This window comes from Hemicordylus capensis, chromosome 1, assembly GCF_027244095.1.
Source record: "Hemicordylus capensis ecotype Gifberg chromosome 1, rHemCap1.1.pri, whole genome shotgun sequence".
NCBI classification, from domain to species: domain Eukaryota; kingdom Metazoa; phylum Chordata; class Lepidosauria; order Squamata; family Cordylidae; genus Hemicordylus; species Hemicordylus capensis.
This window is the reverse complement of record NC_069657.1, coordinates 384999366-385023927: the sequence shown is the minus strand read 5'-3', so window position 1 is coordinate 385023927 and position 24562 is coordinate 384999366. Positions and strand designations below refer to the sequence as shown.

General features: G+C 44.9%; 1 protein-coding gene across 2 annotated transcripts in view; it reads right to left on the bottom strand.

The window, feature by feature from the left end:
• Positions 1 to 24562, bottom strand: part of FMN2 (formin 2) — a 293915-nt gene that overhangs the window by 104870 nt on the left and 164483 nt on the right. For both annotated transcript variants that reach the window (XM_053300841.1, XM_053300851.1), the window contains one exon: positions 23316 to 23377. In XM_053300841.1, the coding sequence (XP_053156816.1) occupies positions 23316 to 23377 (62 nt within the window). The remainder of the gene's footprint in view (positions 1 to 23315; positions 23378 to 24562) is intronic.

Sequence of the window (24562 nt, the reverse complement as noted above, 5' to 3'; positions counted from 1 at the left end):
CTTCAGAACTCTCACCTCGTAAATCCTTGGCTGCTCATAAATATATTGTTCTTCACATGTACAGATGAATGCATTATTAAATCACAACACATTCATATTTGTGGCTGATGCAGTGACTCCAGGAATTGTGCTGTAGATGACTCTATCACCAATTTTAGTGACTGCAGTGACAGTAGTCACTGACTGTCATTTCAATTAAGAAAATAAAACAGAACACAAAGAAGTAGGAAATATGCAAGCTCCCCATTTTCTACAAATTATTTTGGATCACATTTATCTTCATTTAATACTCATCATTAAAATGAAAGGATTAACAAAACCAGACCTACCAACAATAGGTTACATTTGCTCTATTTAATTAATGTATTTATTTATCAGTACCACCTGATATATATATCTCTAGCCAGTATAGACAATCTAATATTTTTCACACACCCCTTTTGAATATTCACCTTTTGAATATACCCTTGCTAACTGAACAAAGAGACACCTTTCAAAGTGGTGAGTCTCTTATATTTAGCAGTGGGAGAGCAACTGGCCCTATCCAACCCCAGCGCAGCATCCTTCCAGTGGCTGTTGCTGGTATCTGCCTTATGTTTCTTTTTGGATTGTGAGCCCTTTGGGGACTAGGGGTTTGCACGGAACTGGCTGGCCTGGTTTGGTTTGATTTGATTCTAAATTGGCCCCTAACTTGACAGGGCCAGTTCAGTCCAGAACCGCCTCGAACCCCCCAACTGGTTTGGTTCATGATTTTTTTTTAAAAAAAATTATCACTTGCCTCCTCCGGGGGACTCTAGGTGGTGGGGTGTGTGCATCCGCAAGGGTTCCCCCTCCCCCTGCGGGCCTCCTTGCCACCCTAACTGGCCATTCGGCTGGCTCTTTGGCCCGTTCGGGCCTTCCCCCTCTGGCGTGATGGCCATTTTGGCTCTGAGGGCCACAAAGAGGTCCATTCTGCAGGCACAGCGGCCTCTAAAATAGCCATCACGCATTGTGATGCAGTTTTGTGGTAAATGTATGAGGAATAATGGCTGACATCCAGAGAACCAAGCCAACTGAACATCCTAAAGGTGTGTCATTGGGAGCTGCATGATCATCAGCAACATATTTTTGGGAGGCACAGTGGGCTTCAGAGGGAAGGGAAGGATTATTGAAAATTACCTTGCATGACAGCACAGTGTTATGCCTAGATGGTTTTAAGAAGGGCTTAGATAAATCCATGGAGGACAAGTCTATCAAAGGCTACTATTCTGCAGGCTATAAGCCACCTCCAGCCTAAGAGGCAAGATGCCTCTAAATACCAGTTGCAGGGGAACAACAGCAGGAGAGAGGGCATGCCCTCTCACCTCTTGCCTGTGGGCTTCCCAGAGGAAAACTTGTGTGAAACAGGATGCTGGACTAGGAAGGCCTTGGGCCTGATCCAGCAGGGCTGTTCTTATACCAGCCAGTATTTACAAAGTCTAGAATTGTTCTAATTATTATTGTGTTTGATGCTTAGAACTTTTTTGTTTTTACTAAATCTCCACAGTTAAGGGATTAACCTATTATTTTTAATCAGCATATTACCAATAAGCTTCATCAAATTCTTTGCCCTTCTTTCCATTCAGTTGCCTGGCTCTTATTCTTCTGCCTGTAGTGTTGGCTTCTGCCCCTTGCCCCCTACAAATAACCCTTCTTGTTCTTAAGCCTAGAGATTTTTTTCTGCCCAGCTACCCTTCTGTTTTACCTCCCCCCCTTTTCCCCACAGCAAATGTACTTACTGTCAACATTCTTTGGGTCATCTGCACTCCTTGGTGGGTGTTTATGAAAACTCTGACCTCACAGCCGGTTAGCAAATGACTAGAAAATGCTTCCAGGCAACAAACGATCGGCAGATGTCAGTCTGTAAAATTTCTGCTCTTTTTAAAAGCAATTCTACTAATAAGATTTCCCAGGATTTTTTGAAAACACTCAATAAAGCAATACCTACATATAACACTAACAGGGATGTGCAAACCAGTTCAAATTTGAAATGGTTTGGTTCTATGATTCAAACTTGGACCAAACTGGGCATTGGTTCTGCCCTGCCGGTCCAAGTTCAAACCAAACTGGCCCCAGTTCAAACCGATTCAAAGCTCCTAGGGTCTATTTCAGGTCTGTCTTCCATTTTGTGAAACTTGTTTTGCTCAATTCGGCTGTCCTCCATTTTGTGAGGCTTGTTTTGCTCCATTTGCTGACTTTACATTGGCTGAGCTATTGATTCTGTGATTGGCCAGATGAGTCTGGCTCTCTGGTAGGCTGTGCACTCTGCCAGTGTTTGAGAGCTGGCACCCTGTTGGCCGGGGGGGGGTGGTGGAGTGCAAAGGTAGGGGCTCCAAAGGAGGGAGTTTCAAACCTATTTAAACCCAAGCCTCTGGCCTGGAAAATTCTCTCTGGCTGCAGTTGCTGCTTGGATCTGGCCTGTGTGCTGCTTTCTGTAGCTGCTGGTGTGCGAGTCCTTGAAGCCTAGCTGTGCTTTTTTGGTTCCATCCCCTGTGTTCCCTTCTCTGCCTTCTCTCTCTGCCCTGTCCTCTGCTGTAAACCTTTTCCCAGTATGTGTTTTTTTTCCCCTGCTGCCCCCCCCCTCAGTCCTTTGGTCAGGGCCTACCTGGGGCCTGGACCTGCCCATCCCTCCCCCACACCCTGCCTGCATCCCTCCCTTGCTCTTTTCCTGTGTTTCTTTTGCTTTGATTTTTAACTGTCCGTGTTTATTTTTCCCTGCATCCCATCCCAGTCCTCCTCAGTTAATTTCTTTGACCAGGGCCTACCTTGGGCCTGGCCTGCCCATCCCTCCCTACTTGCATTGCCCTGCATCCCTCCCTTGCTCGCTCTCTCACACTACTCTCTCACTCTTTCTTAGTGCTGTTTTGTTGTTTATTCCCTTTCTCTCTCTTTTTCCACACAGGGTGGAAGGGGATGGGTGACAGCAGTGGGCGAGCAGTGGCAGCCACCCCCCACCTAAGAATGCAATCACCCAAGAGGACAAAGAGGGTGCCCAGGGTGCTGGAGGCCTCCCAAAGCAGCAATGTTTGGTGGTATTTTGAGGTTCCTCAAGATGCCCCAACCACTGCTCACTGTGTCCACTGCAGGGCACAAGTCAGTCGGGGCAAGGATGCCAAGCACCTGGTGATGACGCCCATGTGGTGGCACATGCAGTGGCATCACCCAGGTGTCCTTGACCCCGCTGGCAGCGCTAGTGCACCTTGTGTGCCTGCAACTAGTGCTGGCAAGGGCAGTGTGCCAGCTTCCATGAAGCAGGGCCTGCTGACAGTCAAGCAGTGGACACAGGCACTGGGCAGCAAGTGGCCTGGTCAGGTGGATCCATGTCGCCTCACCCGCCTCATAGGGGAGATGATGGCCACAGACGACCAATCTTTCCAGGTAGGTCGAGAACGCTGGTTTCCGCCCTTTGTGCCCGACTTCACAATCCCCTCAAGGACCATGTTCAGCTGGAACATGGTCCCCTCCCTGTACTGACAGTGCAGGGAGCTTGTGTCAGCCATGCTGTGGGCAACATCAGCTGGCACCAGTGTGCATTTCACGACTGACCTCTGGACCAGTGCCAGTGCTGCTTTCCTGGCCCTCACTGCCCAATGGTGGGGCCTGGAGAGAGAGGGGACCTTGGGTGCCGTCTCAGGCTCCAGAACATCTCACACTGCATTGCGGCACAGGTGGGCCATCTTGCACGTGGAGACCATGGAGGTCAGGCACACGAAGGAGGAGGTGGTGCCCGTACTCGGCTGCCAGACAGAGCAGTGGATTGGCAGGTGTCCACACCTCTCCCAGGGCTTCATTGTTACAGACAATGGCTCCAACGTGATCACCACCATTGAGTCAGTGATGGACTGTGTCAACATACGCTGTATGGCGCACACACTCCACCTGGCTGCCAGGGATACCCTCGGCCTTAGGGAACTGAAGGTGTCCAGGGAACAGGGCCACTCCCTGCCGGCCGCTGTTGCTGCCACAGCCATACTTGTTGAGACATCTTACAAGATGGCAGCCCACTTCCACCACAGTGAGAAGTCCAGGCACCTGCTTTGTGAGAGGCAACATGACCTCGGCCTTCCACCCCATCTCATGTAGAGATGCGGTGGAACTCCACCTTTCTCTTGTTTCAGCGCCTGCTGGAGCAGGAGAGAGCCCTTGGTGACCTGGCTAGGAATGAGTCCTTGGGTGTGTGCAACCTCTCTAATGCTGAGTGGAAGCTCATGTCCAAGATGGTGTCAACACTTGAGCCCTTCCTTTTTGCCATGAAGAGCTTGTGTGCCGATACCACTCAACTCCTCTGAGCCAGGCCCTGCCCACAGCTCTCGGCCTAGAGAAGATGATGGGCGAACTCCAGACTAAACTGACCATGCCAGAGGGGCGTGCTCTGGCTGGAAGGGTGAAGACTGGGGTGGCCAACCAGCTTGTCGGTGTGTTGGGTGTCAGGGAGGAGTATGTCCTTGCTCGTCTCTGTGACCTGACCATCAAGGGCAATGTTGTGTGTGCTGCTGACTTGCCCAGTGGAGGGACCTTCTGGTCCAGAGAGTTAGGGAGAAGGTCATTAGGACCAAGAGAGACCAGGAGGGTGGTGCGGGTGTGCATCCCCCTGAGTGGCTCATACCCAGCAGCAGTGTGGGCGGCCAGGCGTCAGCTACCCCTTCCCTTTCCTCTTCCCAGTCCAGCGGCGTGGCATCCCAGGTAGCGGCGCCAATGCAGCAGGCACTTCCTCCCACTAAATCAGCCCAGTGGTTTCAGAGCGTGTGCCTTCGTACCTTGCCTGGTGTGTGGGAAGCTCAGCCTACCAGGCCCACCAGTGCTGAGCAATGCGTTACCCAGTCCTTGGAGGAGCCTGTGGAGGAAGACCCAGAGATGGACTGCACACAGTTCTGGGCGACCTGCCGCCAAGTCTGGCCAGACCTGGCAGTGGTTGCTGCGTGCCTCCTCTCCTGTCTGCCAACCAGTGTCCAGTGCAAGCGGGTGTTTTCACATGCTGATGTTGTGGTAACACCTGCTAGGTCCCAGTTGGACCCTGGTGTGGTCAAGCAGTTGGTCTTCCTGAAGGTCAACCTCCCCCTGCTGGGCTACCCCAAGCTGGAGGTTGAGCTGGGCGAGTGATTGGCCCATGGTTGAGCCATGGTGTTGGTCACCTGCCTGGCAGCAGCCTCTGCTCATCCCTACCCCCCTTCCACCTACTGCTGACGTGACAGCTGTGCTAACCAAGTCGCAGCGTGCCCACTACTAGTGCTGTGACTTGGAAACTGATACACCCCACCCACTGGCATAACCCAATGCTGAACAAGCCCCTGGTTCCACCTGACCACAGCATTCGGGGGGTTGTGGGCATACACACACATATACTATTACTAGGCACAAGCAGCACTCTACATGTGTTGTAAATATGTAAATTCCAAAAAAACTTGATTTAAAAAAATATAATTTATAAAAAACTTGATTTTTAAAAAGATAATTACAAAAAATCTTGATTTGATTGTTGAAAAGATGAATTTATAAACATGTTGATTGTTCAAATGATGAATCTTTGAAAAGCTTGATTTTTTATTTATATAAACATGTCGGGTTCTGCTGCTAGGGGGGAGGGCACTGGGACTGTGCCCAGAAGTATGTCTGTAAATATTTATGTATTTATCTATTTATGTATTTATTTAACATATTTGTATACCAATGCCGCCCCTCCCTCCTCTCTTCCTTCTCATTTGGTTCTGCTGACACACACGCATACACACACACACACACACACACACACCAGACACACATGGACCGGCCATGATGAGTATGTGGTCTCCTGCCACACGATGTTGTGTGTGGCCTCCACTGACCCACCTCTGAGCCGGACTTCCCTATCCCTTTAATTTTTTCTGAGCCCCCCTCTCTTCCTTCTCGTTTGGTTCTGCTGACACACATGCACGCACACACCAGACACACATGCACTGGTCCAGCGCTATGATGAGAAAGTGGTCTCCTGTCAAAGCATGTAGTGTGTGTGCAGCCTCTGACTAGGCATGTGCCCGAAACGTTTCGGAGGCCATTGTAAAGGCCTCCGAAATGTTTTGGGCTAGGGGCCGCTTCGGCGCTGGCGGGGGAGGGTGTACTCACCCCTTCCGCCGCATTTCCCCCGCCGGCGCACTCGCGACTTCCGGCCACTTCCGGCCGAGGGCAGAAATGGGGCGGCAGGGAGGAACGCTGCTGCCCCGAGGGGCTTAAAACTGACAGCGCACCGGCAGGGGAAATGCGGCGGGAGGGGTGAGTACACCCTCCCCTGCCCTTAAAGCTCTACCCCCGCCGGCGCCGAAGATCATCGTGCACATCCCTACCTCTGACCCACTCTGAGCTGGACCTTCCTCTCCCTTTAATTGTTTCTGAGCCCCCTCCCGCTCCCCTGCCCCCTCTCTTTTCCCTCTTCTAGCTAGCAGCACGCATACACCAAACACAAACATGCATGCACACTGCTGTGCTGGTGCCACCACATGCCTGGGGCTGTGTGTCCTAGAGCAAAGATGTGGTGGACCAGACACAGTCTGAGGCATTTCTTTCCCAGAGGCAAAAGGCATGCATTGCAGTGCACACATGAAGAGAAGAGCAGCAGAACTAGGTGCGTGTTACTTTAAGTTCTCCTTCAGCAGCAGGATGTTGGTGTGTTGTTTTTGCCTTGCCCCTAAATTCTTTGCAGTTTACGTGCCAGGTTCATTTTACTGCCTTGCGCCGTCCAGTTACTGTAGGTCTTGTTGGTTTGTGGCTGTTGTTGTGTAGCTAGTCTGTGCTGTTGTGGTGTTTGGTTTGGTCCCCTTGGCTTTGCAGTTCTTTCTGTGGTTGTTTTTTGGTTCCAGTTGGCTGGCTTCTTAGTTGTGTCACTGTGGGTGTGGGTGGGTGGCATGCTAGGCGCACAAACATGGGGTGCCTACCACTCACCAAACCCAAAGGCAATCGGACACTCCTATGATTTTTATTGAATTTTTAAAGTATTTTTTAATTTCCCATAGGGAATAATAGGGATTTGAGGCATCTCCATCCTCTCCTGTTGTGGGGTGCCAGGGCACCCAAAAGTAGGTCTGCGGGAATGGCAGGGTCGGCCTCCACCCCCCACAAGGCACCCCCAAGTTGATAGGAATTATTATTTATTTATGAATTTTTAAAGAATTAATTTTGGGCTCCATAGGAAAGTATTGATAGACCTTTCACCTACTGACCCAGTTAATTAAGGCTCAGGCAATGGTTTCCAATGGAGCCAAAAATCAATTCTTTAAAAATTATTGATTAATCAACAATAAATCCTAACAACTTGGCAGTATCTGGGGGGGTGGATGCCGGCCCTGCTGTACCCCCAGACCCACTTTGGGGTGTCCTGGAACCCTGAAAGGTGGGTAATGGGGCATCCTCAAATCCCCATTATTCCCTATGGGAGGAATACAAAAATTGAAAAAATCTTCAGAAAATCATTAATTACCAAAGGAGTGTCCAATTGCTTTGGGGTTTGGGTGGTAGTTGGCACCCATTGGTGCCTACCACCCAACCCAGTTTTGGAGGTTCAAACCAGTTCAAAACATGTTCAAACTAAAAATGAACCAAAGTGGGGTTCGAGCAAAACAGAACCTCCCCACCCCAATTCAAGCCCAGTTCAAATCTGAACCAAACCAGGCAAACCAGTTTTTTGCACATCCCTAAACACTATACATATGCTACATTACACAGTATGTAATTAAACTGAGTGGAATGAAATCAAAGAAGTTGTTAAGGACAAATGTGAAAAGAGACTGCCAAAGACCAAGAAACATGAAAGCAAAATGGATATCGGTATAGATGGTGGAAATTGCCAAGAAGAGGAGAGAAGCCAAAGTCAAGAAAGATAAAGGCTGCAGGAAGGAACTTAATAGGGAATTTTAGAAAGCTTTTAGAAGAGACTAGCACTTGGTAGGGTTGCAATGAAGGCCTTGGAAAGGATATTTAGATGCTGTGACGTGTCTACACCTACAAAGATTAGAATCATTCGAAAATAGTTTTTCCTGTGACACTCTATGGATGTGAAAGTTGGACTTTGAAGCATCAAGATAGAAAAAGCATTGACACTTTTGAACTTTGTTGCTGGAGAAGACTTTTGAGGATACCATGGACAGCCAGGAAAACAAACATATAGATCATAGAACAAATCAATCCAGAATATTCACTTGAGGCACAAATGACCAGGCTCAAACTATCATTATGTGAAGACCATAATGACAAATTATGTGAAGTCATGTTATGCGAAGATCCAGCTCCCTTGAGAAGTCCATAATGGTGGGGAAAGTTGAAGAAAAGAGAAGAAAAGGATGATCAGCCGGAATGTGGATGGATTCGATTACGACAACAATGAATGCACCACTGAGAGACCTTAAAGTCCAAGTTGAAGACAGATCATCCTGGAGAGAATCTATCTATGTGGTTGCTAAGAGTCGACACTGACTTGACGGCACTTAACCAATTAAACCAAGACGAATAAGAAATATAAAAGACAAAAATAGGGATATCAGGAGTTCAAGAATTGCATTGTTGGAACAGATGAGAGGTCTATGCAGTCCAGAATCAGCATTCTGTTTCGAGCAATGATCATCCATATACCTCTGGGAACCTTATAGGTAGAACATGTTTGTCCTCAGCATCTGCTCCTTGGAGATTTATTGCCTCTAAACATGAAGGTTCCCTGTTCCAAGAGCTGTAATTAACCATACATTTCACAACAGCGACAATAAAAAAGGTTGTGCCACAGGCTCTTCCCTGGAAAGCATGAACATTCTAAATACATTTTTAGTTGCTTGATTTTCTACATTGTGCGAGTTTTCAAAAGCTTATTACAAACAAGAACTTTAAATCATTTTGGCAAATTATATTTCCTCTTACCTAGAGAGTGAACTTTAGTTAAATGACATCCAATGCTAGGTCCCATAATTAGAGCTTATTTCTTTTTTAAAAATACTCACACATTAAAATAGCTCCTGGGGTCTCTGATCAGAATTGATACTCTGATGTGCACGGAGAGGGTATTTAACCCTGCTACAATCCTGATAAAATTTGACCTCCCCCTTCCCCTACTGCTATTACTTTGAGGAAGAAGCATCTATAGACATCAATGGGAGCTTCCCTTGGATGCTAAAAAAAACAGGGGTGTGTGTGTGTGTGTGTGTGTGTGTGTGTGTGTGTGTGTGTGTGTGTTTGTGTGTTTGTGCTCAAGCCTGTGGTGAAAGTATTAAATACTCCCTTTCCACGATCACCACCTTCATGGCTGCTATTTTAATGTTAAAAATGGTGCTTCTAGTGCCATGTATGCTTGACTCCTTGTATGTGATTTCACAATCCCACTTAAAAAAACACGACACAAAACCCACAATGCCCTATGATGCAAAAACAACAGGAAGTGAAAAATGAGAGTGAGTAGATTAGGGAGCAGTTGTGATACCTATAATACTTGAATTTTTGTTATAGATTTTAAATACTGTGTTCCACATTAATTTACAGAACGATAAAGATGTAAGTTGCATTATATGATTACTGTTTACAGCCCACCTTTATCTGTTTTTATCTGGAAGTAAACCATGGATTGTTTGGACTGAAATCTTAGTTAAGCAACAGCATATTTCCATGTTCTTAAATAAAGTCTTCAACCAATATTAAAATGATCACCTAGCTATTTGTGGTACTTAATCAAAGTGTTATTTTGTCTATAGCATTTACGTACATACTTTTAAAAATACATCTGTTTATAAAGCAAAATAAATGAACAGATATTGCAAGGACTACAGGAAAAGCAATTATTAGATCTCCTCTCTTTAAATGTTACTAGAATTGCTTCTAATAACTATACAGAAAAGTTATATAAACAAAGGAATTAAAGAGTGATTTACTTATGCCAATCAAATCTTCACTATCCTAATACAATATAGAACAATACTCTTAAATAAACTATATGGGTTTTTCCTGATACACAAAAAATGACTAAGATGTATTTAGTAACTATGCAGTTTAACAAGACTTTAATTCCTCAGTAAACAGGAATTGAGCCTTCAGGATTGTGGCTTTTGAAATTAGGGTGTGTTTAGACTTGGAGTCTGCCCAAACTTCTTTCACATCTCGAAGGGAAAGCACCATGCCAAACATATGTAATCAGAAAAAAGTGATTACATTTTGAAGAAAGATCATAAAACAAATTCTCCCATATGTTTCAGACATCAAATAGAATGTCTCAGAACTAGCACCGCAATGTGTAGCAAAAAAATAAAATTAAAAAATCAGATCTGACAATTAATGCAGTGTATGAACAGTAACAGAAGAGGTCATGTAAGTTAATAAAGCATTTTTAAGTATGTAGCAGGGAAATAGGGAATTTCTGGGCAGCCCCTCCCTCTTTCACTCTCTCTCTCTCTCTCACTCACACACACACACACACACACACACACACACACACACACACACACACACACTGCTTTGTATGGGAACCTGAGGTTTCCATACAAAAGGGGACCATGAATAGGGATGTGCAAAACGATTCAGGTACAACACGATTTGTATCCGAATCTGGTCAATTTGAAATTTCTTTGAAATTTGGGTGGTAGCTTCCACCCATTGGGCCCTACCACCCACCCCACTCTTTTGCCCCTAGGACCCCTTATTTTTGCCCCAAATTGATTTGGATTCAGATTAGGAAAAGTCAGGTACAAATAGAATCTGGAGTGATTCGGGGGAGGCAGATTTGGACCCCAAACAAATCAGGGTTGATTCGATTCGGGTACAAATTGAAAGAAAAAAATCAATTCGTGCACATCCCTAATCACAAATATTCCAGACCCAAAGTTTTAACACTTTTCATAGAAGAAGCTATGGGAAGCGATATTTAAGCCATCATGCGTATACCACGAAGTGCAGGGTGAGGTGGCAACAGCTGTGAGTTTCATCTGTGCTCACTTTTTGAACTAAGGTAGCAGCTGCACAACCACCAAATCTTCTACTCAGCGCAGGAATCTGTTACATCATCTCTGATGGATGGCTATCTTGTGAAAGAGAGCCCACCACAATCTGAGGCAGGTTATTGCAAAGTCAAGGAGCTCTTATAGTTAAAAAATTCCTCCTAAAACCTAGCCTAAATTTGTTTACTTCTAATTTCAAACCATTGGTTCTAGTCCTGCTCCCAGGAGTAACAGAGAACAAGTTCATCTCTTCTTTTATGTGATAGGCTTTCAGATATTGAAAATGGCTAACATATCTCCCCTTAGTCTTCTCAAGACTACTACTTCTACAAATATTAATTAATTAATTAACTAATTAACTAATAAATTTGCTAAATAGAACTGCCTGACTTCCTTAGACAGTTTACATAGAGAAGTAAAAAGATGGATCCCTATCTTCAAACAGCTCAAAATCTAAAAAGAAACAAGACAGATACCAGCAGCAGCCACTGGAGGAATGCTGTTCTGGGGCTGCTTGGGGCCCCATCTCCTTTAACCATGCCCACAAGACTTGGTTTCCAGACCCCTCACCACCTTTGTTGCTCTTCTCTGAACCTCTCTGTTTGAACCTCTTTTGCTATTCTCTGAACCTTATATCATTGGTCCATCTAGCTCAGAATTGTCTACACTGACTGGCAGTGGTTCTCCAGAGTTTCAGACAGAGGTCTTTCTTCAGCCCAACGTGGAGATGCCAGGGCTTGTACCTGGAATCTTCTGCATGCAAGCAGAAGCTCTACCACTGAGCCATGGTTCCATTCCCCAAGGTGAATATCTTATAGCAGACAGTAGTCACCCATGTAGCTCACATGTAGTCACACATTCAAAAAAAGGTCAAAGCAACTCTACTTAGCAAAGGAGACAATTCATGTTCGCTATTACAAGACTGGTTCTACACACACACACACACACACACACACACACACACACTTACTTACTTTATCAATGTCTTTCTTAAAGTGCAGTTCAGTTATCAGAACTGGAAACAGTTTTCCAAGTGAGGGCTGAATAGGGGTGTGCACAGAACCGGAAAACCTGGTTTGGCTCAAGTAGAATTGGATCATGCCAAACTGGAACCAGTCCAATTCTGTGCATGTCAAGCTGGGCCCTGGTCCAGATCAAGTCCATACTGGTTTGGGCATGGCCTGGGGTTGGGGTGGGGAATTTGAAATTAACAAAACAAAAGTACCATCTCCAGTGGCCTGGGGGTGCTGCCATTGAGATCATCTCTGGTGGTTCCCCTGCCCCCACCACCCTCCCCCAGTCTCAAAAGGGCCGTTTTGACCCATTTTGGGGCCATTTCAGCCACTTCAGCACTGGCAGTGGCCATTTTGGAAGCCGTCACGCATGCACACTAGCCATTTGTGTGGCTGGGCTATCTGGCCATGCAAATGGCCAGTGCACATGTGGCGACCTCCAGTATGGCCACCACCAGTGCAGAAAGGGCCAAAAGGTAAAGGTAAAGTGTGCCATCAAGTTGATTTCAACTCCTGGCACCCACAGAGCCCTATGGTTTTCTTTGGTAGAATACAGGAGGCGTTTACCATTGCCTCTTCCCACACATTCCCTTCTTTCAGCATCTTCCTATATCGTTATTGCCCAATATAGGTGTTTCCAAAGCAACCTTCTGCTTGTTAGTCAAGCATTTCCCTGCTGTGCCACTTAAGGTGGTCTAGAAAGGGTCAATAAGCCCCCAAAATGTGCCAATACAGCCCTTTTGAGACGGGGGGGGAGGCCGGAGGGGGGGGAAGAGGAAACTGCTGGAGACCCCCCTGTGGCAGCAGCAGCACCCCCGAGTCTGCTGGAAGGGATAAGTTAAAAATATTTCTGCACAGAGCCACCAAACCGGCCCCCAGCTAGTATGGGGCAGGGAGGCTTGGCTCAACCTCAAGCTGAATTGGGCCTGGCCTAGTTCAGCGTCGAACCGGCTCATAGTAGAGCTGGTTCACACATCCCTAGTGCTGAATAGAGTGGAACTATTACCTCTCATGGTCCGGTCAGGAGTGGAGCTCCACTATAATTGGGTGGATGTGTTCAAAAGTCATGCAACTGAGAGCCACCTCTTGCACCCAGCAACTGAGAGCCACCTCTTGCCTCCTCCCTCCCTCCCCCGCTTGCCAACTGGCCACTCCTGCTGCTGCTGCCACCCACTCACTGCCCACTTACCTGCCACCTGCTTGCTGCCACCACTGCCTCTTGACACTTGCTCTGCCTCCCACTGGCTCCTCAGGTTCCCAGGTGGTGGGAAGCAGAAAGCCCCAAACTGGAGCTTTCTCCTTCTGCCCCGCTCAGAACTGGCTGCAAATGGAGGACTGCGCATGTGCAGCCTTCATTTGCAGCCAGTTCCAGGCCGAGTCGAATCTCCCGTTTGAGGATTTCTTACTTACCATGACTTGTGTTAAGAGAACAGCCTGTTTGAGGTCTCACAGCCGCACCTCTTCATGTGATTTGGAACTACAGGCTTGTAGTCTCCATTTTGACTCATGGGATCATGGTCTCACAATTTGCCTACATAGGCTAACTCCCAAGAATAAGTCATGTACTGTAGCAGGAGGAGATTGCTGAGTAGACCTTAGTTAAAGAGAAGCTATTTCTCTAAAAGGAGTAGCCAAAACCCATCCCAGTGTTGGTACAAGGGATTAGTCTTCTAAGCTAATCACCTTCACAGGAAGAGCAGATAAGACTGCAGCAGGCACATCCCTCTAATGGATGCATTAATGGTTGGTATGAAGAATGAGAAACATGCTCATTGTGTTAAAGAAATATATAAATTTATTCTGTAATGAACTGTTCACTCTACATTTGCCAAATCGCCACACAAGCCCAAGCTGGGGGTGGTTTGTCAACACTCCAGAGCAGTATCATTAACACCCAGGATCCTGTGGGAGGCAGAGTGGGTGGCAAGCAGTAAACAGCAGCACTGGTGGTGAGCAGTTGACACACTTCCCACCACATGGGAGACTGCCCAGGTGGTGGCAGAGGTAGCAGTGGTGCATGCGACTTGTGTGTGTTGCTATGGATAGGGCTGCAGGTGGGCAGGGGCAGTGTGTGCAATCTACTGCCAGGGAGGAGAAGAGAAAACAGGCCCACCCTCTCCTAGCTACTCCAATGGATCTGGACACAATGCCTCTGCTAATATAGCCAAATACTGCATTGCTTTTTAAGCAGTTGCATCATACTGCTGACATGTTTAACTTGTGGTCCACGGAGATGGATCCTGCTGCCAAGTCAGTCCTGTCTCATCCTATACTTGTGTATTTGCTTTTCCTACCTAAATTCAGAACTGTAAATTGATCTCTGTTAAACTTAATCATTTTGGTTTTGCTACTTCCTGCTCCATGCCAACTACAAACTGAATAAGCACCCTCTCTACCCCCTTCTCCAAGTCATTTATTAAAATGTTAATAAATTTCTGTGCTATGAAAGAATCCTGTAGCACTCCACTCAGTACCTTTCTTCAGGGTGATGTGAAGTCATTAATGAGCACTCATTGAGTACAAGGTCATTCACTGAGTTACCTTGGGGAAGGTAACAGGGGTGCAAGGCCATTCTATCTGCTTTGCCGGGACGTTATCATCTGGCCCCGCTGCCTTTTTTTGGAAACTCCAGCCCAGATGAGGAGCAGCCTGCTTGTCTGCTTTTTTGCCATCTAGTTCCAGCTGGCTGGCTCCCTCCCAGATTGTTTGACTGTAATATCTGTTGCTTGGCTGGGAGGTGCTTGTGGGAGGAGCAGCTTCTTGGGGCTTGCAGGCTTAAAAGCAAGGAAGCATGGCCGTCTGTCTGTCTGTAGGTGGCCGCCAAAGCCAGCTGCCTACAGGGGGCTGGATTTGGGGGCTGGGCCTTCAAGGGTGGGACCTGGGGCTGGGGGGTTGGGTTGTGCCTGGCCTTTTTGCAGAGATGTGTTTGGGCTCTCTTGAATGGGATGGTGTGGGTGGTGCATTTGGCAGTTTTCGTGCAGCTATTATTGTAGTGGTGGGGAACAGAAGATTTGGTGCTGGCAGAGCAGCTGGCTGTTACAGGGGAAGGGAAATCAGTAATTTAGTAACTGTTTCCACTTCCAACTGCTCTGTCAACTCTCAGGTCTTTGGGAGCAGCTCCAACTAGCCACAGAGTTTGGCCTTGCTCCTCTGCAATGTCAGTTCAGTTCAGAAGAAGATTGAAATTGTCCATGATCATCATGGCTCAGACTTCTGACTCAGAAGAGTCAGAGCAGGAACAGGAGGATTCGCCTGCTAGTGAGAGCTCAGAGGAACAGCAACAGGATTTGGCAGGGAGACCAGACTCTGAAGCTGAGGATTTGGAACAGCTGCCAGACATGAATCCTGATGAGGAGGAGACTGGGATTTCACCTGTCTTGAGAAGAAGTCTCAAGAGGAAAGCTCAGTGGGAGTCATGCAGGGGCAGGAGATCACAAGAGAGGAAGCAGAAGTGCTGACTCAGGGAAGCCTGATTGGCTGCTGGTTCCCTTGAGCCATATATATTTAGCAGTCTGTGAATTGCTCAGATGCTGTTAGCAACTTTTGCTGACCACAGACCGTGTGCTATTTTGAATTCCCAACTTTTCCGAGTTCCAGTTTGCCCTTTTTTGTGCTTTCCTGCTTTGTTCCGTTAATTTCTTGTTTTGGTGTCCTTCATTCTTTTCATTTCTTTCCCTGTGTTTTCTTTTCAGTTATTACTCAGTTATTGTTAGAGGGGGGTACCTAGTTCAGTTCAGGGGATTTGATTCATTTACTATTTTCTTTGTGAGCCTTTTATTTTCCTTTGTGCAGCTTCGCTGCTACTTTCTGTTAACATACAGGGGGAGTGCTGAAGGGGTTGTAAATCCTGTTGGGTTAGCCGAGCTAACAGTTTTATGACAATGATTTGATCGTGGATGAGGGAGCTGATCTGGCATGTATAATTGAGACCTGGTTGGGGGAGGTGAGTGGTCCAGTGTGGGCTCAGTTTCTCCCACCAAGCTACTCTGTTGTGGAGCAGGCTAGGGGAAGTGGGAGTGGTGAGTGGCTTTGGTCCATAAGAATACCATCTCCCTGTGAGACAGTTGCCTTATATTGAGTGCATATTTTTGAGGCTGGGAACTAGGGATAGATTGGGTGTACCATCCACCCCGCTGTACCATCCACCCCGCTGCCCAACTGACTCCCAAACTGAGCTGACGGAACAGGTCTCAGAGTTGGTGTTGGAGTCACCCATACCTTTGGTGCTGGGGGACTTCAACATCCACTTTGGGGCTGGCTTGTCTGGTGCAGCTCAGGAGTTCATAGTAGCCATGACAACTATGGGCCTGTCCCAATTAGTTTCTGAACCAACTCATGTTGCCGGCCTCGCAGTCGATTTGGTCTTTTGTTCTGATCAGGGGGGTGTTCTGTGGGTGGGAGATCCATTAGTTTCCCCATTGTCATGGATGGACCACTACCAGGTTAAGGTTGGTTCACAGCCACAATCCACCCCAGCAGGTGTGGTAGACCTATTAGGATGGTCCATCCAAAAAAGCTGCTGGATCCAGCAGGATTCCAAAAAGTCTTGCAAGGATATTGTTGGAGGTGGCCTGGTTAATATCAAAAATACTTTGCAGAGGGAGGGTAGGGTGCCTCCTTGTCCAAAGGAGGCAGTGGTTAGACCACTTTTTAAGAAGCCTTCCCTGGACCCCTTAGCGATGTACTGTATCGTTACAGGCCAATCTCCCATGGTTGGACAAGGTAATTGAGGGTGGTGGCTGACCAGCTCCAGGCAGTTTTAGAGGAAACTGATAATGTAGACCCATTTCAAATTGGCTTTATTGCTAGCTATGGGGTTGAGGTGGCCTTGGTCAGCCTGATGGATGACCTTTATAAAGGAATTGACAGAGGGAGTATGACTCTGTGTGTTCTTTTGGATCTCTCGGCAGCGTTTGATACCATCGACCATGGTATCCTTCTTGATCGCCTGGGGGAGTTGGGGATAGGGGACACTGCTTTGCTGTGGTTCCGCTCCTATCTCTCAGGTAGATTCCAGATGGTGGAGCTTGGTGACAGCTGCTCCTCAAAACAGGAGCTGTTATATGGAGTCCCCCAGGGCTCCATTCTGTCACCAATGCTTTTTAATATCTACATGAAACCACTGGGTAAGTTCATCAGGAGATTTGGTGCTAAGTGTTATCAGTATGCTGATGACACCCAAATCTATTTCTCCTTTTCATCTTCATCATCAGGAAATGACACTTATTCTCTAAATGCCTGCCTATGGGCAGTAATGGGCTGGATAAGAGATAACAAATTGAAACTGAATCCAAGCAAGATGGAGGTGCTCATTGTGGGGGCTCAGAATCTGAGGGATGAGTTAGATCTTCCTATGCTGGATGGGGTTACACTCCCCTGGAAGGAGCAGGTGCGCAGCTTGGGGGTACTCCTTGACCCAGGCCTCACCCTGGTATCTCAGGCAGAGGCCATGGCCAGGAGTGCTTTCTATCAGCTCTGGCTGATTCGACAGCTGCACCCATTCCTTGAAGAGGATGACCTCAAAACAGTGGTGCATCAGCTGGTAACCTCCAGGCTTGACTATTGCAATGTGCTCTACATGGGGCTGCCTTTGAACGTAGTTCAGCAACTTCAATTAGTTCAAAATGCAGCACCCAGATTGGTCTCTGGGGCAACCCGGAGAGACCATATTATGCCTGTTTTGAAACAGCTACACTGGCTACCGATACGTTTCTGGGCAAAATACAAAATGCTGGTTATTACCTTTAACACCATGAACAGTTTAGGTCTGAGTTATCTTAGAGAGTGCTTTCTTCTACATGATCCCCACTGCACATTAAAATAATCTGAGGAATTCCGCCTCCAGTTACCGCCGGTTCGTCTGGTGGCAACTCAGAGGCAGGCCTTCTCTATAGCTGCCCCAGGGCTGTGGAATGCATTCCTGGCAGAAATCCGTAACCAGAATTCATTGCTGGCCTTCAGGAGAGCCTTAAAACCTATCGGTTTGGCCTGGCCTTCCAGGGTTTTTAATTTGGTGTAAATTGTTTTTAATTGCTGTAAATGTTCAGCCTGGTTCTCCAGGGCTTTTAACTGTTTAAATGTTTTAATTGTTAATTAGGTTTATGTTGTTTTTATAGTTTTGTTTTTAATTGTTAATTGATTTTATTTGTGTGTGTTTTTTAATTTAAACCGCCCTGAGCCATTTTTGGAAGGGCAGTATATAAATTGAATTATTATTAATATTTATTATTATTATTGCTTGTTTACACAGTCAGACAGGTGTTATTGACTGGTTTGTTTTATTCAGACATCGAGTCCTTCCCAAGGACCTGGGATGGCTGAATTTTATTGTCATTTGTTATAGATATCGTCGCAGAACATAGGCTGTTCCCAGTAAGCTGCTTTTTGTAATTGGCTGATGGTGATTTCTGTGGCCCCTATGGTATTGAGGTGCTCTTCAAGGTCTTTTGGAACTGCACCCAGGGCGCCAATTACCACTGGAATTATTTTGGTCTTTTTCTGCCACAGCCTTTCCATTTCAGTTTGTAGATCTTTGTATTTTGTTATTTTTTCTATTTCTTTTTCTTCTATTCTGCTATCCCCTGGTATTGCTTTGTCGATTATTTTGACTTGTTTTTCTTTCTTCTCGACTACAGTTATATCTGGTGTATTGTGTGGCAGATGTTTGTCTGTTTGTAGTCGGAAGTCCCATAATATTTTTACATCTTCATTTTCTTCAACTTTTTCAATTTTATGGTCCCACCAATCTTTGGCTACAGGTAGCTTGTATTTTTTGCAGATGTTCCAGTGTATCATCCCTGCTACTTTGTCATGCCTTTGTTTGTAGTCAGTCTGTGCGATCTTTCTACAACAGTTGATTAGGTGGTCCACGGTTTCATCTGCTTCTTTACAAAGGTGGCACTTGCTGTTTGTGGTGGATTTTTCGACTTTTGCTCTTATTCCATTTGTTCTTAGTGCCTGTTCTTGTGCAGCCAGTATTAAACCCTCAGTTTCTTTCTTCAAGTTGCCATTCTTAAGCCATTGCCAGGTCTTGGTGATGTCTGATTTTCCACTTATATTGTGCAAATATTGATTATTATTATTAATGATGATGATGTTTAAACAGCTGTCCATTTACCTACTAGTATCATCATCTAGCCCAATGGTTTTAAAAGTACGAATTGCAGCCCAGTTGTGTAATATTTGGCACTGGGAATTTTGTTAATTCATTTTTTCATCAGCAACCACTTTTTACAGGGTAAAGAGGAGGGCTATCAGCCTTGGTCCCATCCACTGATTTACTCCCATGCAAGTGGAGACAAAGACAAATTGTCCAGTTCATAGGCATGTGAACTACAACAGAGGTCTGGGCAAAGGCTTCTCTTTATTATGCACTTTATTATGCACTATATACACACTCAAAAATACAAGCAACGGATCCTTTCCCCTTTGTGTTGTGTTCAGGTATGTGGAATTATCTGTACAGTACACTGTGATTGTTGCCTTAATCATTACCCAGCCTCCAGATTCTCTCTTTCTCTTTTACTGGCCTAGGAGAACTGTGGCTCAAGCCTGCACAGTACTTGGTCAATAAACCAGTTAACTTACCAGCTGTTTTATAGCTGTTTCCCTCATAGACCCAAAGAAATCTCATGTTGATTTAACTTATTTAGAAACAACTCCATTTGTTGGACATCGGACCTAACTTCAGTCACTCATGCATTGGTAACATCTAGATTGGACTACTGCAATGCGCTCTACATGGGGCTGCACCTGAAGACTGTTCAGAAGCTTCAGTTGGGCCAGAATGCTGCTGCAAGGTTACTCATGGGCGCAAGTCGCTTCATGAGTATCACACCCATCCTGGTGCAGCTTCATTGGTTACCGGTCCACTTCCAGGCTAGATTCAAGGTGTTGGTCTTGACATTTAAAGCTCTTCACGGCTTGGGCCCAGGGTATCTGTTGGATCACATTCACCCATTTGAACTTTTTTCATCATCTCAGGGCCCTCCATTCATCATCTCAGGGCCTCCTCATGGCCCCACCACTAACAGATCTGGTTGGTGGGGACTAGAGACAGGACCTTTTTGGTTGTGGCCCCTCAGCTTTGGAATGCCCTCCCTGAAGAATGCCCTCCCTTTTAGCTTTTAAAAGAACTTCTAATTTGAAACTTAATACTGATTGTGGTTTTTAACCTGACTTTTAACTTATATTTACTTAATTTGGTTAATTTTATTACTTTTATTGTAAAACGTTATCTATTTTATTGTTGTGAGACATCCTGACCAGTAGTGTACTGGAGAGGTGGGGAATAAATATTTTAAATAAATAAAATAAATTTTATCTTTATCCTTTCCCTCCCTTTTCCCTTCTGACTCCACCCTCCACACACTCAAAGGGTCCCCACTAAGACAAACTTCTCAACAACAAAATAGAAAAGATTACTAAATAGAATACAACACCAACATCTATGTGGATGTTGGTAATAGTACACAGTTGTGGATGTTGGTAACAGTACACAGTGTGACCAGTAATGAAAGTTGGGCAACTTGCTATTGCACCCCAGCTGCTCATTCCCTTTTACTTTGTTCTTGGCTCATCTATGATAGCCAGCAACTGAAGTATATAAGATGTGGAGTTCTCATAGAACCTCTTTTCCAGGCTCTGTTTACATGGAGGAGGTGGTTATTTTTTTAATTAATATTATTTATTTATTTATTAAATTTCTAGACTGCTCAATCCAAAGGCTTTGGGCGATGTACAACAAGTTTAAAAACATAAAAACAAACACCATTTAAAACACATTGCTTAAAACAATATAAAAACAATTTTAAAACAATTCAGAACCATTTGAAACCAATTAAAATACTTTAAAACAATTTAAAGATCTTGGAAAGACAGGCCAAATAAGTAAGTTTTTAGGGCTCTCTTAAAGGCCAACAATGAGCCTAAATTACAGATATCTGCTGGGAGGACATTCCACAGGCCAGGAGCAGCTACAGAGAAGCCCCGGCTCTGAGTCACCACCAGACATACTGGTGGTAACTAAAGACAGATCTCTCCAGATGACCACAGCATGCAATGGGGATCATACAGAAGAAGGCACTCTCTAAGGTAGCCCAGACCCAAGCCGTTCATGGCTTTAACGGCAATAACCAGCACTTTGTATTTTGCCCAGAAACATACTGACAGCCAGTGCAACTGTTCTAGGTTACCAGCTGATGCACCACTGTTTTGAGATCATTCTCTTCAAGGAATGGACACAGCTCTCAAATCAGCCAAAGTTGATGGAAAGTGCTTCTGGCCATAGCCTCCACTTGAGATACCAGGGTGAGGTCTGGATCCAAAAGGACTCCCAAGGTTCCTTCTGGGGAGTGTAACCTCATCCAGCACAGGAAGATCTAACTCATTCCTCAAATTCTGATCCCCCACAATGAGCACCTCTGTCTTGCTTGGATTCAGCTTCAATTTGTTATCCTTCATCCAGCCCATTACTGCCTGTAGCAGGCATTCAGGGAGTGAATGCCATTTCCTGCTGCTGATGATGATGATAAGGAGAAATAGATTTGAGTGTCATCAGCATACTGATAACACCCAGCACTAAATGTCTTGACGACCTCACCCAGCAGTTTCATGTAGATGTTAAAAAGAATGGAGACCTGAGGGACTCCACATAATAGCTCCCATTTTGAACAGCAACCATCACCAAGCTCCACCATCTGGAATATGCCTGAGAGACTGAGGCCAACTTAATCCCATAGCTTGCTCTAAAGCCAATTTGAAATGGGTCTACATAATTGGTTTCCTCCAAAACTGCCTGGAGCTAGTCGGCCACCATCCTCTCAATCACCTTCCCCAACCATGGGAGATTGGATACTGGCCTATTACTATTCATCACTGAGGGACCTTGGGAAGGCTTCTTAAGAAGTAGTCTAATAATTCCCTCCTTCAAACAAGGAGGCATCCTACCCTCCCTCAGCGATGAGTTAATGATATTAACCAGGCCACCTCCAACAATCTCCCTGGTAGATAGAAGCAGCCAAGTCAGGCAAGGATCCAGTGTGAGAGCCCATTTCCACCATGCTGACTTCCACAAGTACTATGCTTTCCCAGCACTAGAGGGACCCCTTTAAGATAAATGGAATCCTGTTGAGCCTCAGTGTCACTTTGATATGTGTGCACAAAGCACTGCGAAGAATATACTTTTCCAGCACTTTCTCCATAGTGCTCATCTTCCAAGATGGCACTGGGGCTTAAGATGGCCCCATTTCTCTTAAAGATGCCCCATCAGTGCTGGGAACACCTCCCATTGGGGCCACCTAGAACTTGGTGGTCAGGACATGCCCCTTCTTATCATCATTGTTGCAAGCTAGCAGCAGTAGCCAGGGGTACACTGAATTCAATGTTACTGCCTCCACACAGCTAGTGTTCCCCAGAGATACTGTACTTGAGAAGTTTCAAGTTCTTTGGAATTGGGTAAAACATAAGCAGGTAATGCACATTGTTCATACAGAGAGTTTACTTTTCAGCTGGAAATTATCACTGTCTGTAAAACATAATTGCAAAACATAACTGTCTGTAGATCTCCTACTAGTTTCCACACTCCTTTAAAAAATTAGGTTGGTTCAACACTTCCTTTTAAAGCATGCTTATGTTTTCATTGCAACTTGGGCTTTACTTGGTTTTTCTTTAATGTTTAGGCAGAAATAATATCATTTTTGAACAGAGAGTTTTGGTATTTAAAATGAAAATCAGTCAACTATGGGGAAGAGTCATAATGTAAAATACAGCAATTAAGTCATACATAAGCAGGAGTAAACACAGAAACAATTTTTAAAAACACACACAATTATTTTAAATTTTTAGTCTCTTTCCATGAAAGGTGTGATTTAATGAAAGGCAACATTTTAAAATACATAATGGAATCCCTGGCCTTGAAATTCACCATAAATTAATATGTGGTAACACCATTTTTATTACATCCTAAGAATAATTGCTATCCCACAATAAAATCAGTAGTTGCCCAAAGATATAAACCAAACAGATCCAGCATAAATCTTCAGACCAACTTTTAAGTGCACAGGAATTTTCTCCCCACTATGTTTTTCCATTATGCTAGACTACATGTCTTACCCTACTAATTTGTAATATCCTCTCTTTGAAGGGTTACACAATGTCCCTGATCCTTACTGGTAACATTTTTTTTTAAAGTTGCATGATATTTTCCATTCGATTTGCACTGTGGAACAGTTCTATCACAGCAACACTTCCATAACCACAAAATTATTACTTTTGTTCCTGTTTCAGGCAAATAAAACATGTTCATAGGAATGCACAATTAGCATATGTATATTTTTGTCTTGTTACTCACATTCTCATAAAGGGCTTGAAGGGTCTCCAAGTCAACCACAGAGTTGTCCAAGTTCACTACAGCTGTGAAAAAGACAACAAAAAGTGAAAAAGGATTACATGTCAAGATGATAATCCATCTGTGAAAGAAAGACTAAGCACAATAGTTTTTTATGACCCACTGGTTATACAGCTTAACAGCTTAACATTTATTAATGCCTTGGAAAAGTGCTGTGTTTAAGACTGTGGACAAGGAACCTGGTGAAGCCAGGTGTCAAATGTTAAGAAATGCATGGGTCCTTTCCACTCTGAGGCATACATAGGATCCCATGAGTACAGCAAAAGTCAAAGATCATAGCTAAGCTTTACATCAGAGTTTCATGGTACGACTAAAAGCATTATAGCAAAATTGTAAGTCTACTGCAGCCAGCCAGCCACCCACACACACCCCTACCTGTCACTGGTTGGGTTTCACTCTTAAACTGATTAATCCATAGATCAACTAGTGACCTTTGAGACACCTGACAAGGGTTAAATCTTCTGTGTGCTAAAGCCAAAGATTTAATACAGATATATAAAAATATGCTTTTTCAGTCTTGAATCAATATCTATGTAATGCCACAAATATGCACTACTATCCTTTTAGTATGAAAAAATGTAGTTCACCATTACACAAACAACAATTTCAAATCAATCTGACATTAAAAGAAAAGAAAGCATTAGTATGATTAACCAGGACACTGGGAGGAAATTTAAGACAATTCAACAATAGAAAAGATATCAGAATTTCATATTTATGTTACCAGGATTGAATGTAACTGAGAACTACTTTTTTAAAAGTCACAATGCTTGTAACTTTCAAAAAATCTTTTTATAACAAACTAAATTTTGTTTTTAATGCACCAAGCTTGCAAATGAAATAAGGAGTTTAAATAGCTGTGTCTTCCAGCAGACAGAATATTTCGGGAGGTGTGTGCATATATGTTCTTATCCATCCTGGCTGGTGCTAGAACAGGCTGTCCCTGTTTACAGGGCTCACTGTGCAAATGATTATCCATCTGTGTCAAGGAAAACCTAACTTAATCAGAATCTTGATTTGGGCAATGACTGACCTGTTCTCAAATTTACCATGTTTGGGCACAGCTGATCAAACTTGGTTGCAATTCAAATTCAGGCTTCCCTAAATGAGGCAGATTTTCCACATCCATTTCAGTTGGGTTTTAGGGTGTGTTGTGGGACTGGAAAGAAAGGGGACAGTGTGCCCTTGTT